A 16,029-nucleotide genomic window follows, 5' to 3' on the forward strand; every position below is an offset into this window, starting at 1 on the left:
CTTTTGTATCTTGTATTGTATTGGCAGTTTTGATCACATTTGGGCTAATATGACACTCCTGTTTCTGACCCCACCTCATCATTATACAGACTTGTTGCCATCATTTTGGATATTGGTTTCCACTGACTCTTTAAACCAGTTTGTGTGAAAAGTGGATCGTTATGGTGTATCCATCAGCACCATGAAAACTGATTTATTCAACGGGTCATAGTTTTCCTTTCCTCGTTTGTTTCTAGAAAAGCAGAGGACGCTTACCCTACCGGTGCACCTGGTCCATGCTCCCAGTTTTTAGTGGAGTCCGAGTTGCTCATTTACTTTTGTTACTTTGTATGTATGATTTTAGTTACTTTATGTTCTTTGTTGTGTGTCTGTTTTCCATGTCTGGTCTTTGTCCCTGGATTACATTCTTTTGATTACCGCTATAACCTTGGTTCCCTTGAGTACTCATTCGAAAATTAGTCAATGAACACGGATACTAGTCAGGCTGCATATTTGATATTGGGAGCAAGCCCCAATGGCAAGAGAAACAAACAAACAACAACAAGCAAGCAAACAAGAAAAAAAAAAGAGCCTGAATATAACGCAAAGTGACGCACTGTTATGATGCCACGTGCATGTTTTTGTGATATTTTAAAGATATGTTTGAATGTCACTCGTTGTCATAATAGTGCTTTTAAAATCAAAGGCTTTAATAAAGATATGTTTGAATGTCATTCGTTCTCATAATAGTGCATTTAAAATCAAAGGCTTTAATGTTAACAATTTACAAGAACAACCTTGAGTTTAAATACGTTTGATTTCGATTCTTGCGATTTGACGATTTCTTAAACGAAAAAATTCAAACAATTGATGTAAATTGATTCAGTACATGAGCACGTTGATTTTTTTCATGATCGGGATACGAAGTGCCACTTTTGCTTTCACCCGCGCACCTGGATCCAACATCAGCTTCCGCCTCCTGTTAAACCAAACTTCAGTGTGCATCTCCTTCGAATAGGTAACACAAATGCATTGTCATTCATTTGTTTTACGTTTAAAGGGTCTGTTTCAATCACACTGTTTTATCAAATTATATTCGAATGCATATATCTTAAAGAGAAAGTGCACAATAATATTGCTCATAATTTCCCGCGAAAAGTAAACTTATTTTAACAAATTTACTTGGTAAATATGCTTCCACCTATGTTGTTACAGCATATATTTTGACGCAAAGATATTTTAAGTGTGTGGAAAAATGTGAATCTCAGGATGGTGAACATGTGAAGGAAACTTTAAATATTTTGTAATGTTGAATTACCTCCCTTTTCACGGTAAAACTTGATTGCCTATATACAAGCACAGCATTTCGTTTTGACCAATTCAAGGTTTTATTGTAAATGACGAATAAAGGACTTTCACATTACATTCCCAAAAAGTTCTTCAATTATATCTTGGTCAACTTTGGCCAGCAAGAGTGTGATATTGAAATAGGAGCCAAAGGAACCCAAACTTGATTTGATTACTATCAGGAATTTTTAAATGATGCATACATTGTAGAAACATTTCTGATATTTTAATATTCAGAGAGGTATTTTCCCATAACTATTGCTGTTCGTGTAGCTTTCGAATCCGGTATCCTTTTGTCTAGTATGAAACTGTATAGTTCTTTCGCTACATTTTTTAAGTTAGATTTTTTAAAAAGTTTTTAAAATAATTTTTGGGGAAACCTATTGTTACATGTGTTTTACCATCTTACATGCATGTTGCCTAGAGCTCTCCGCCGGCAAATTTAGGTATGCTGCTACTACTGCTAAGAGTAATCAAGGGAACCAAGGTTATAGCAGTAATCAAAAGAATGTAATCCAGGGACAAAGACTAGACATGGAAAATAGACACACACAACAAAAAACAAAGTAACTAAAATCATACATACAAAGTAACAAAAGTAAATGAGCAACTCAGACTCCTCTAAAAACTGGGAGCATGGAACAGGTGCACCAGTAGGGTAAGCGTCCTCTGCTTTTCTAGAAACACCCACCGAGTTGCCAAAAAAAGTCAAGTCCGGGGTTGACAAACGAGGAAAGGTAAACTATGACCCGTTGAATAAATCAGTTTTCATGGTGCTGATGGATACATCATAATGATCCACGAGTTCATGATGACGACCATAAAACTTCTGTAGTGATGACTTCAATCTTGTAGCAACATAACCCTGTTCCAGAAGCCTATATGTTGGACTTCTAGCGCGATACAAAAAGTCTGCGTAGTTTCGGCAAGCTCTGGCATAACGTATGAGTTGTGATATGAACACTCCATACACAGGAGCTGAAGGAATGTTGCCACAGATGAAAGGAAAGTTGACAATTCTGAATGATTTGGAATTATTTCTTACAAAGTATGAGGAATCTTTACCAAGAACTATATATTTGTATCTAGGTGTACCATCTTTTTTGGAAAAACAATGATGTATAATGTTTTTAAGTCGGGATTTTAACTGGGTATGGGGAATAAAGTGTTGAAAAATCATAGGTTTTAATGCTATTATATTCAGATAATAGTCTTGAACTGATTATCTCCAAAAGATCTTTCGAATTTTTCAGGATCCACATTGAATTAATACCATGGATCTTTATAAAATTTTACCACAAAGTGCTGTACCCCAAAGGAAGGTTTGGATTGACTTTGGAGATAATGACCTGAACCATTTAAGAGTAAGCTTAGGTGCAGAAAAGGGCCACTTTGATTCTTGTCAAATTCTTATCCTGTGTCAAATGTCTAATCCCAGTTAAATTTCATATGGTGTGTCTCTTCTTGCCCCAACTGTTGAGGATTCAACCTCTGTGATATGGCAAGCTGCACCCTGGGAATTGTTTTATCACATACATCTCACATTTCTAGGATTAAGGGGTAAAAATACTAGGCATGTAAATGAGTGTTAGCTCTTCAAAAGAGGGTTGGTTTACATGTTATTTTGAATTCATGTCTTGTTCCCTACATTTTACAAGTTGTTACATATAGGTTCAATAACATCTACATTTTCATGCAAGTTGTTTATAGAAAAAATTCCTTGAAAAGCTTCCTTGGTGTTGATCTGTTTTATGGATTTGCTACTTGCTTACAGGGACTTTCAGAGCATGCTTTAAGGTATGTATACTCTTGTTGAAGACCTTATGGTATCCTCTGAAGGTACTGTGTTGGATTTAAGTTATACCGATACTTTGGTGCATTTGTATTTTGCTCATGTGGAAACAAATCATTGTAAATGTAATTATATGTGATCTTTATGAAATGAGTAAGGATGTGTTATCATATAAACATAAATGATAAATAAAATTTAATATGTAGAAAAGATGCTACCACCTCTTCAAATTCCAACTTGCATGTCATATAATTATATTCAAGTCTTTGTTAGTTATATGTTTACCAGATAGATGCAGACAGATTTTAAAATCTAATGACTTAAAAATGGAGCTTGATTCTCATGGATTTGCATGAACAAGACCTAAGATACTAAGTCCATAATTATAAATTTATGGCTGTAGAACAAAATGACTTGCAGCATACTGAAGTGATAACATTATAACAGTATTGCAAGTGTAAAAGACACATGCACTTGAATGCACAATTTTTAAAATTACAAACTATAATTGTGAAACGGCATCACTAATATAGATATTTTGAATCAATTTATTAAAAAAATTGATAGAAAAAGCTATTTTAAGTCTTTTATTGTCAAAATTTTATACATCCACGCCCTTCCATCAATAAGTCCTTTTGATATGTCTTGCTTATACTGTACATATTGTACACAATGTATGAAAATAATTTGTTGATGGAAGAATGTGGAGGTTATTTTTTGTTTTTAAAAACCAATGTAAATTAAGGGTGTTTTAAAGAATTTTTCATCTTTTCCAATAAAATACCCCTTATTATGACATAATGACCTCATAGCATCAGATTTAGGAAATCAGATTTTTACAAAAGAGTTGTTACAACACCAATTTTTCATAATTTGCCTGAAGTCTAGATACAGCTCAAATAAACTATAATATGGAAGTTTTGGGCAATTTCTGGCTGTTATAGCCTCTACCTATTTCAATTAACTATTTGTACTAAGTATATTGTTTTGCATTGCATTAATTCAACAGACCATTCAAGTTGAGAAAGTTTTGTTTTTAACAGAGTTTGTGGTCATAAAATTTCTATTCTTACTTGACTGAACAAGATTTTATTAGTCCATCATTTATGGACTACTTGTCCTTCCATAGATGATGGACTAATAAAATATATGTATCCAGTGGCTTACTCAGAAGGGGTAGAGGGCCTTTCCCCTCAAATAAGGCAAAAATTAATGAAATCAAATATTCATAGATTTCACCCAAAATATTTTTCTGTCTCTTATCTTGGCAATTAATAATGATTTCAGTCCTGACCCAAAATATTAAATCAATCCCTAAACTGCAGAAATGATTTTTTTCTGCTTTTTAGTGGAATTCTGTTATTTCAAATCCAGATTTAACCGGTACAATTTTTTTTTATTGTATATTAATTTTCGATTTTGCCAATTTCTGCTTTGTTTATAGACCTTGTAAAATCATGTCTGAAACTGAACAATTCTGGTTATTTGGTTCTGAACCATTACACCTTTTACTGGATATGACCAATGGTGCTACCTGACCATTTCCATTATGCTTTTGCAGTTTGAAGTCTGTCTTTTCTTTATTGAGGGCCATACCAGTTTTCATTGATATTTCGAATAATCTGTTTATGTGGTATGACTACTTGCCTGCACTTTCAAGGACAATAACTATACAGTCGTGTATATGTGCCAAAACAACATTTTATTTATTATTATGTAGGTTGCAGTGATTTACCAAATGGTCCCAGCGTAAAAATTTTGAATAATTCACACTGTGAACTAAATTCGGTTAATTCTTTCTCTGACTTTCTTCTGCCAAAATGTCACTACACAAATTTCAAATCACTCTTCACAAAATTTAAAATTTATGTTGAAAATACCAATAAATGATAGAAAAAAATCTATATGATAAATACATGTTGCAGGATAGTCATGAATAACCAAAAAATGACCATTCATGCCAAGAATGCATTAAGATTCAATGCACGTGTGGAACAAGTTTTTCAGCACTTGTGATCATATTTCATTTATTTACCTTTTAATTGATTATCATATTATTCTGTTAAAGCTAGCAGCATTTTTACAAGTTTTGTACCCATAGCTTATTATTTTAAACATGTTAATCCAAAGCATTTCTAGATATACAGTATACATTATATTGTTGCATTACATGTATTTCAGGTATGAACGTCTGCATACCTGTTAACCCTCCCACGATATGGGTAGAATCCCGGAAAAATCAATGAAAAATTTAGATTCTCTCATATATTAATAATTTTATATTTGTGGGAGGTTTTTGATTACCTCCCAAATAAGGTTATTTCCATAAATGAAAGTTACCCAATTAAACATCCCCTAATAAGATGGATAAGAATTATCCTGCATTTATATAAGATGAATTACATATGGGATAGTTTATTTGCTGACTTTCTTTATGGTCACCCTTTGTAATATCAATACAAATGTAGTTTGTTGCACAAATTCAAGCTTTGTACATTTACTTGATTGGTCCAAATTTATATAAATGATGCATATTTCCAAATAAAAAGAAGACAAGGCACTGTTGAAAAAGGCAGACACTGTCATTTTTTTGTGGCTATGGATTAAGAGTACTTGTATGTGTAGATGGTAAAGTGTTTGTTATGGTAAAGGATTCATTTTTATTGAAAAGAAGTGACGCAACTGACAGTTGAGTATACAATAAATTGTTACATATTTATTCCAAATATGCTTGTGGGCAAGAGATATATACAAGTTGTTATTACATCAATTCCATTTATTTTGTTTATGACCCTTCATGAATGATTGGCAATTATTCGGGTCGTTACTTCCCCTCATACAATTTAAGGTAATATAACGTCATGACCATGTTTGTACATTGTTTGTCCCTCTATCCTGTTTAGGAAGTGACTGAGCGTTAGTCACACACTTGCACACTATTGTACACGTTAACAAAAGGACGAGACATCTGTCACTGAAGCTTTAGACGATTGTCGATTTTAAATCGGACAGTTAACACAATTTGTTTTGATTAGTTCTGATACTTATACCAATGTGAGTATTGTATTTGTAGGGCTTTAAAATTATGTCAATTGTGGGTTATTTTTAGACTGTTTATTGATGGTGTAATTATTGTTTAGGGTAAGTTAAATGTTTTGGTCTATGTGCATATAGTGGAACAAAGGAGATTTAAAACTGTGGGATATTTTTGTTTGCAAAACTGCTTAAAGGAAAAGTTCAGTTAATGAAAACATCTATATTAAAAACACACAAGCAACTTTTGGATAAAGTTATAACATTATGCTTTATTTTTCTAATTTTGATGAAATTTATTATGAAGTATTATTGGGATTGTTCCTATAAATTAAGATGAAATGTCATTAACAATTTCATGTATTCAAGCAATATTTTTAATATAAAAGGACTAAAACATTGAAACTTAGTAAATTGAAACTAGTTATGACCATTGAGAAATACATATTATAAATTAAGGGTGCATTTGAAAGCAAGAGATATTGATATTTTACACAATGTTATACATGTGTACTCTTTCATGTACAGTCAAACCTCGGTAGCTCACACTCCATTGGACCATTAAAATGTGTTTCAGCAATCGGGAGTTTCATGTTTTTCCGGATTTCTTTCATTGTCGGTCTGAGTTCGACTTAATCGTTAGAAATTGCTTACTTCCTACAAATTTTTTTATTAGTTCTCAGATATTTTTCATTCATTTTGGGAAGGTTATATTCATGTGTGATCATTAAAATTGATGTGTTTGCTTTTAAAAAATTTTCAGAGTTCAAATTCTTGGTCAATAATTTTTTTTCATCTAATTTTCTTTAATGCCTTCATTATGCCGACTTAGAGACTTCTCAAACTTCAATCAGTACTATGTTAGATTAAAACTACCTAATTAGTGGAATCTTAAGTATTACCTGTAATTAACTAAAATGACACTGATAAGCGATATGGTTTCAGTTTATTACACCTTTTATTACCCAAGCTGACAAAGTGGCTGACGAGTTTGAGTTAGTGAGGTTATTCTCGAAAGTTTATTACTGAACAGACCAACAAGTCAGTTCTAGTGTTCAAGAAATCGGAGTTCCAAGAAATCCAAGGTTATTTCTTTTGATTATATAGGAGAAAAGTTTGGTACTTTGGATTGTGTTCTAGATATCCCTGGCGCTTGAGCCATCCGAGTTTGAGCAAGTAAAGTTAGACTGTATACAAGTACATGTTTTATTGATATTTGTGAGTCTTGTACATTCTAATTCAATGCAAACATGTAGTTTACAGCAAGGTACTTGTAGTATTTTACCAAAATGAGACACAAATGAAAATTGGCCATTAATGTATCATTAATTGTACGTGGTAAGTGTTTGTAAGAATCTGGCAAAATGGGAAAAATCAGCAACATGCATGTCAAAAACCCAACAATCTGACAATGAAATGTCACTTAAGGATGCTTTTTCTCTTTGAAAAGACCATTATTTGATCTCTGCATCATTGGATTTGCTGAGAAATTCTTCTGTAGAATCTTAGAAAAATGAGGGTTTTGACAGAGTTGTCTGCCCCTTGAAATATTTTATTTTCAGTGCATTTCAATGAAACTAACTCCATAGTCCAGCATGTTATGGAAATTCTTTTCTTGTTTTCCTTGATTCTGATGGTGAAAATAGTCAAATTAAAATGGTTTGATTTTTGTCCTACTACGTTACACCCACTGCATGATTCTTACAAATACTGACACTTAAGCAATACCCTGCTATAAATGGTGATAAAAAGGGGATGGGAAAATTTTCAAATTAGCCTTACTAGGAATCTACAGTATTTTTTTAGTGGAGTCTGAGATGCTCATTTACTTTTGTTACTTTGTATTTTTTTTTTTTATTATTTTATGTGCTTTGTTGTGTGTGTCTGTTTCCCATGTCTGGTTTTTAGCCTGGGATTGCATTCTTTTGATATGCGATAGAATCTTGATTCCCTTGATTACTCTTCGATATTGCTGAAAATTAAAACTTAACCTGTATTTAATGTTACTGAACAACCGTGCCAAGTTAAATAAATGTCAGATTTACTGATTCCTTCTCAAGTTATCATCTGGAAACCATCAGGGGACAGACAGACAGACTGACAGATGGACTGCCACACAACTTTTCACAAGGTATCACGTAATACCGTACCACTTCATATGCAGTTAGAAATAATAGCTTGCCCGCCAGCCTGAGACTGGCTATTTTTTGGCAGAGCTGGCTAATTGTAGCAAAAATTTATTTAGCAAATAGTAAATATATTGAAAAAATTGCATTCAGGACTGGCTAGAATTTAAGTGAGTTTCCTACCCTGTCATATGGTGAGGTACATATATAAAAACCATTAAAAGTCAATTATCAACACAAGATAATCTTGTAGACAAATAATTATTGGGTCTTAAGACCAACTTTTTGACCATTTATTGATAGGATTAGGAGGAGAAGTGCTGACTTGGTACATGTATTGGGTTCCTAATCCCCTTATCTTTGTATTTATACAAGTAAAAAATTAGAGAGGATTTTGTTGTCATTTTGTCCTACTACAAATATCCTGCTTTAAAAGGATGCAGCTTCATGAACATGTACCCAGTTCAGGCCAAAAATAAGATTGATTTGTGTTAATGTAATATTTTATACAATAAGGCCTTTTGAAGGGGATAATTTTTGAATTTGAACTTTTATGTGAGATTTTTCTAAGGGTAAAAGATAATGGGAGCTCAGTTTAGGATGGCTTTTTGACTTTGTTTCCAATTAAAGTGTAATATTGATTATGCAGTGAGTGAAACATGGTATGGCTTTTTGGCTTTGTTTCCAACTAAAGTGTAATATGAATTATGCAGTGAGTGAAACATAGTATGGCTTTTTGGCTTCGTTTCCAACTAAAGTGTAATATGAATTATGCAGTGAGCGAAACATGGTATGAAATAAACCACCACTTGACTAAAATTTGCGCCATTAGATTCAAGTTTTTTTTTTTTTTACATCATTTCGGTAAAATGAGTTACAGTTTCATTAACCACATTTCCTTCCATTATCCACTCATGGTTATTAAGGCTTTTAGAATAGCACATGCAATATTGCTTCAAAGACCCATAACCCATTTATCTTAAAAACAACTGTACCAAGGCTTTTGAAAATGTTCATGTGATTTTAAGTTGACGAAAGTGAAGATGTCATGGAAACCTGACCACTTTCTGGTTTGCTGCATGTCTATCAATAAAAACAGATAAGAGCTCAAGAACTCTTCAAATTTTCTTCTTTCCAAAGGAAATTAAGGCATAAATTTTCCCTCAATAGAAACTGAAAAGCTGTATTTACAAATGAATCTTTCCATGCAGAGGCAGATCAAAGATCTTGAAAGGGGGTGGGCATCAGACTATTACTTGTGAACTTTTGCACAAAATTTACACTAAGTTAACAAAATAATTTCCAACATGGAAGGGGGGTCTGGTCCTGGGAACTCCCTACCTCCACTGCCCTAATTAGTTTCCTAGTAAAATATCCAGTATTTTTAATTTTAAGAAGAATTTTAGGTACTGCATGTTGTACCAACAAAAATTGTTTGAACTGCTCCAGCAGTACCTGCTATATCAGATGCTGCACCCCTGTATATTGTTGGAACTTCTCCAGCAGTACCTGCCGTACCAGGAGCTGCGCCCCTGTAAATTGTTGGAACTACACCAGCAGTACCTGCCATATCAGGGGCTACACCCATGTATATTGAGCTTGCAACTGCCAGGTGATGGAGAAGGGGAATTCTAGATCCCTGTAGGTCTAGTTTCTTATTTGTCTTCCTCATTTCTGCACTTATTTTATAGCAATTCATGTTATACTAGTTCCTCTACTGAGATAAAGTTCCAATCATTTTGATCAAATTTACTGATGACTTAACAGTTTTTGTTGCAAAAATATAGAATTTCTAAGAATGGTTATTTTCATATTCCTCTCCACAGATTAAGAATGAACTGAGTTAAGTCAGATTGTACATTGGGATAAATATACATTGATGCTATTGAATATCAAACTAAACTATCATCATATTTACCCAAAAGGTTTATGGCCTTAGTTTAAATATTGACAGATTTACATTGAATGTTTATTGGCTCGATTTCCATAGATATTTTATATCTTATTTTCTAATAGACAACTTGTAACATCAAATGTAGTACACTGGTTTACCCTACCTGAGCCTCGATCTAATACAATATTACCTTAGTTAGAGTGGGTTACTTCCTGTTGACAAACTTTAGGATATAAAAGTAGATGAGATACAGCTTAAAGTATTTACAAATAGGAAATATTGCTTGTTCTTATTCATTGTGTTACGATTACAGTTTTATTTCCAAAAAATAAAAGTAAGTATATTTTTCCTAGATTTTCAACAATTGTTTACCTGTGAATAGTTGGTATGAATTAATTTTTTTTGATTTACGGGAAAATGAGCTTTATGATTAAGATTTATTCAACACAATGGGAGTAACGTCCTTTTATAAGGTCTTATAACTTGAGACATTCAGAAAAGTCCAATAGCTGTTCCCAGTACAATAATAAAAAAAAAACTTATTTTGTTCTGTATTTTAGGAAAAGTTGAACCAAAAGTGGGTTTTTGAATTTAATGATCAAAATGGTTAAATATATATATACTTTACTTGTATTTTGTACCTCATAAGATTTTTAGTACGTAGTTTTTTGTTTTAAATGTAAAATTATAAGAACACAATTTTTATAACATCTCCAATTTCTCCCTCTTTGTAAGATTATTTTAAAAACACTCCATTGTTATATTGGTCACATAATACACATCACTAACAGGGAATACACATCACTTACAACACCCACCTATACTTAAAGTATTTCAGCTATTTTGGCACATATTACATTACATCACATAATATTACATTTTATGTGTAAAACTTTATGAAAAGTTAGAGGTATTCATTTCCTTTTATTTTTATGTGGTATTAAACAGTGTACATGATTTTTACATGTATGCATAGTGTATGTCTTTAAAACTTATTTTAAAGTGAAAAAAGGTGTTCTATGAAAAACAGTTTGTAAATGGGAGAGCGTGTATGATATGAATGATTTTGTTTGTCAGTAATATAACGACATCTATTATTTTTCAATGTACTGCTGTCTGGTGTTCATTTTTTCAAGTTAATTGATTTAAAGTTCTCAAAAGGTCATCAGTTTTAAAGTTGATAAAATTCATACTGTATGTGCATAAGCACTGTTTGTTTTGCTTGAGTTTATCTTGATGTTGTGGTAATATTTATAATTTTGTAATTTTGCTCTGCAAACAGCCCAGTGAATTTCTCAGGGAGAGCAAAATCCTGGTTGCATGAGATAGGTGGTCATTATATACAATATAACTTTACATGGAATGCACTACTTGAAATAGGATTGGTTAATTTATGAATGGTTAGAAAGTTGAAGCTTTCCCCAGGAGTCATACAATTTTCAAAAGTCTTTTAACATAGTATAAAATGCATTCTTAGATATCAAGGAGGTAGACCAGTGGTAAGGGATGTAATTCGTCGAATCAGTGATATGTTTGTATCATTAAATTTCACCAAAGCCTATCAAACTTTCATTTGAAACAGAATGAAATCAGTCCGTTTCTTTGATGCTTGCATAAGATTTATGTAAAATGCTGTATACAAACGTTCCAATGATTTGTGAGAGTTGTGTCCCTTAACCAATGTCTACCTCCTTAAATGGGTAAACTCAGGTGCTTTTGAGTGTTAAGCAGTTTCTGTTTTTGCAAGACACCAAAGTTCAGGAATAGAATTCAAATTGAAGTTGATTATCTATGTTTGACCCATTAATTATTTTGAATGAAATGTACATGAAGTGATGACCTATTCTTGCTGAGAGTACTGATATTTTATTGTTTGGATATGAGTATTTGTTGCCCATTTATTAAAAAAAAAAACAGTAATAAGAGATCACACAGTACACTGGATTGATGGCCAAAAAATGTGAATTAAAGGATCATTAATTAGATTATGTGTTATCTTGTCTAGACTTACAGTCAGTCCAAACAAGATTCTTCAAAATGCTATTTAATGATATTAACCCCAATTAAAGAGAACAAGTTTTTGTAGGGCTGTTCGTTGATGCATAGTTACACTTAAGTTAGTCACAGTTTGATTATCACATCACTAAGTCAATGGCTGATTCAGGTTGGGTTTGGGATTATGAGACTTGCCCTTATATTGGAAAATTTGTTTGTTTTGTGCTAAGTTTGGGCAAAAAATAGCATGATACCTGTCTGGAACTCCCTTCTCCTCTTCCCTTTCAGAATTTTTTTATCCACCTCTGAAACATTTCGATTGAAAACAATATTATAAACTGATATTTCTGAAAGAGTAATCAAGGGAACCAAGGTTATAGCGGTAATCAAAAGAATGTAATCCAGGGACAAAGACCCGACATGGAAAATAGACATACACAACAAAGAACATAAAGTAACTAAAATCATACATACAAAGTAACAAAAGCAAATGAGCAACTCGGATGATTATTGCATAACTAAGTTGCAAAAGAAATTCTGTGTAATATTTCTATCCTTTTTGCAGCTGATATTGCTGGTTTGTCCACAGTGTTCTAGGATTTTTCAGAAATTGAGGTTTCCTCAGGAAAAATCCATATAAAATAAACTTTCCCACAGTCAATGACTGCTTGCCTAACAAAACAAATCCTTACAGCATATTAAGTTTTCAACTCTGCACAGGAAAGTGTAACTAAGTACCTAACTTTCCCTGACCCAAATTTCACTTGCCCTGGGTAACGGGAAATAGGAATCCTAGAACACTGGTGCATCACTAAGTTCAAGTTGCAGTTAAATAAACTTATCCAAACCATACCTCTTTAGGACGGACTGTTTTGTATAACATGAATTGAATTTTAAATAGAATCAGTTATGAAGGCTGAATGACTGGTTTGTACAGATTGGTAGTTTATTTTTATACAGAATAGAAAGGTTCTTTTGTAATTTTTTTATTCCATGACAACAGATTTCTTCACTGTGTCATAGTTCTCCATTCCTCTTTCTTCTACCCCAGACATGACATTTTATAAGCAACTTGGCAGGTATTTCTAGAAAAGCAGGGGATGCTTACTCCACCAGTCTTCATAAGATCCAGATGAGCCTTGTTAATGAACCTGTCCTAAAGCTATTTGTCAAGGTCATGATGAAAATTATATAATTTCTAAATTGGTCTATTATGATGATATCTTTATCATGCCAAAAATCTCCTATTATTGTATAGTACATGTATATTATATCATTTAAATATAATTATTTAAATGTTTCAAAGTTGAGAAAAATGTACTGACAACTGTAAAGGTCTACATAAACTGATGTAATATGTTATGTCATATGAATGGTTTACAAAATAACTGCAGCAGAGGTGTTAACTTGCACAGATTCTGCGTATCTTCTATGAATTTTGACTGCAAATTACGCTCTACAGATTGTGAATATCTCAATATGTTAAAACTTAACGGAGTTCAGGCTTTTACAAATCATTCCATAGAATACTGTGAAAAATAAGATTGTCATCAAGTTGTATAAACAGATCTGCTACATTAGCAGACAAAACTCATGATAGTTTTTGTACCCCATGAAATAAAGTTGCAGAGTATATAATATTAACTTTTGGGTCTATCAATCAGTCACTCTTTTAAAATTACTGAACATAATTTCATGAAATTTGGTATATAGTAAAGGCAAAATATGTTTTATTGGTTTTTGTGTTGTACCTTGGTATGTAGTTAGAACACAATGTCTGGTTTTGCATATTACCTGAAAATGTTTATTCCTCAAATTTTATTGGAGTTATGCACCTTAGAAATAAATGTACATAAATGAAGCATCTTGTTGCATTTCCTCTCTAACTACTGAACAAAATTGCATTTAAGTGTTGTATATGAATTCCATGTCTGGTCTTTGTCCCTGGATTACATTCTTTTGATTTCTGTGAGAATCTTAGTTCCCTTGATAACTCTGTTAGTAGGAAGTATTATGAGTAGTCGGTAAAAAAAAAAAAAAAAAAGAGAAGTATTGAAGTCTTAAGTAGCAGTCTTTGTAAGAATCATGCAAAATCTGAAAAACGTGATACACCCCAAAAAAGGCTACGTATTTTTATTTTTGTAATTAAGTTGTTTTATGGGTCTATTTTAAGAAATGTGTAATTATTTATTCAAATCTGCCTGCTCTTAGGAGATAATCAACATTGAAAATCCAATAGATTCTATTATATTTGAGTGTCATTTATAGAGTTGTCTCCCTTAATTTTGAAATCTACAGTGCATTCTATATAATTTTTATCTCCTAAGAACACGGGTTATATGAAAAACAAAATGTTAGTTTCTGTTTACTATGGCAATTCGAACAAAATATCAAAAATAAAAATATGTAGGCTTTTTACCCATGAATCACATTTTGCATGATTCTTAGCTGGAGTGCTACTTAATAAGTGTATTTGATCCTTTTTGGAAGGAATTGAATTAAATATTCTTGTAATACATTTTATGCACTGCATTGTTTGTTCCTGTTTAAAGTGTGGATTTGAAACAATGAAGAAAAGGGGTAATAAAGCATTTCATTTTATGCGGTTAAGTGAACATTTGAAAACTGATGTTTAAGTACAAAAAATATTAAATGTTACATGTACATATAGCTGGAAGCAAGCTTAGTCGTTCTCTATAGTAAATATATCTATTATATTTTGTTCTTCATTCATGACTCACTACCTCTCATACATGCACATGTATCATTGTATATACATGTATATTGGTACAGGTATAGTACTGGAATTAACATATACATGTGATTTATAGAATCAAACCATAACAGGAATACCTCAACAAATAAGTTAACTTATGGAAAGAGCAAAAAACACATTTAAATGTGAATGATATCATCAGGCATTTGTATACCTATTTACATGTAGAATGTATTATACGTGTATTCTGTCCTTGGAAATTAGATTGCACAAAAGAGTGGTGAAAGGTACCGAATAGGTAGATGCTCTTGAACTCGTTTTGCTTCACAATACATGTACATGTAGGTAAGAATGTCAGAAAATATGCCATCAACAAGATCAGACTCTATGATTGTAGCATGATATAAGAAGTTAATAGTGGTTAGAAAATTTTTTATTGTGCACATCCATACTAAACCTTATATTTATTTTTATTTCAGATAATACCTAGTCATGGCAACTACTGCAACTAAACTTGACAACGCTCTGTTGGGAGACATTGCCAAGGCCAGTCCACAGGCTCTTCACCATGTCAAGACAGAGGAAAAGAACCCATTACCCAGCACAGAAGGTAAAAATTCCTCCTTGATAAAATTACTTTGACTAACTCACTGGTCTTCAATTTTCCCAATGGTTAGAATTAGAACAGGCCTCACTTTGAGCTGAGTTCATAGAGTATTTTTAGACCCAGGTTTTTTTAGGATCGTGGAAATAACAGTGCTGCTGCATGGTGTTGAGAAACTTACCAACACCTATCCAACTTTCAATTTTGAAACTTGAAAAATATTTTCATAGCATGCACTGCAATTTGACTGATGAAGATAGTTCCAAAAGACAGGTATGCTATAAATGCTTGAAAAGTACCAACATGTTTGTATGAGCCTTCAGCAAAACAGCAACTGCTTCAGGATTTGCAAATGTTACTGCACAGCTTGCTAATATTATGATTTCAATGTTAGTCATAATACACATGTAAAAGGCATTATAAGGCTTTCACATTGACACTAAGATCTTTAAGTGCAGTGTGTATGCTTCAGAGCACAAAGTTTAAAGCATTTGTCCATGTAAGTTTCAGGCAGGTCGTTAAACATTTTGTTGCAAATAAAAT

General features: G+C 32.5%; 1 protein-coding gene across 10 annotated transcripts in view; it reads left to right on the forward strand.

Annotated features, from left to right (window-relative positions):
- Window positions 1–882: 882 nt before the first annotated feature.
- The window catches only part of LOC148605106 (uncharacterized), a 45,101-nt gene continuing 29,954 nt past the window's right edge, over window positions 883–16,029 (forward strand). For 6 of the 10 annotated variants that reach the window (XM_088549563.1, XM_088549569.1, XM_088549568.1 and 3 more), the window contains exons 1-2: window positions 10,386–10,505; window positions 15,362–15,492. In XM_088549563.1, the coding sequence (XP_088405689.1) occupies window positions 15,375–15,492 (118 nt within the window). In that variant the 5' untranslated portion in view covers window positions 10,386–10,505; window positions 15,362–15,374. Of the gene's footprint in view, window positions 998–6,051; window positions 6,173–10,385; window positions 15,228–15,361; window positions 15,493–16,029 lie in introns of those variants that run through there. The other 4 variants (XM_088549564.1, XM_088549573.1, XM_088549565.1 and 1 more) reach the window with 3 other exon arrangements.

Source organism: Perna viridis, chromosome 10, assembly GCF_037379345.1.
Source record: "Perna viridis isolate PV_CMFRI_1.1 ecotype Kerala chromosome 10, ASM3737934v1, whole genome shotgun sequence".
Lineage (NCBI taxonomy): Eukaryota > Metazoa > Mollusca > Bivalvia > Mytilida > Mytilidae > Perna > Perna viridis.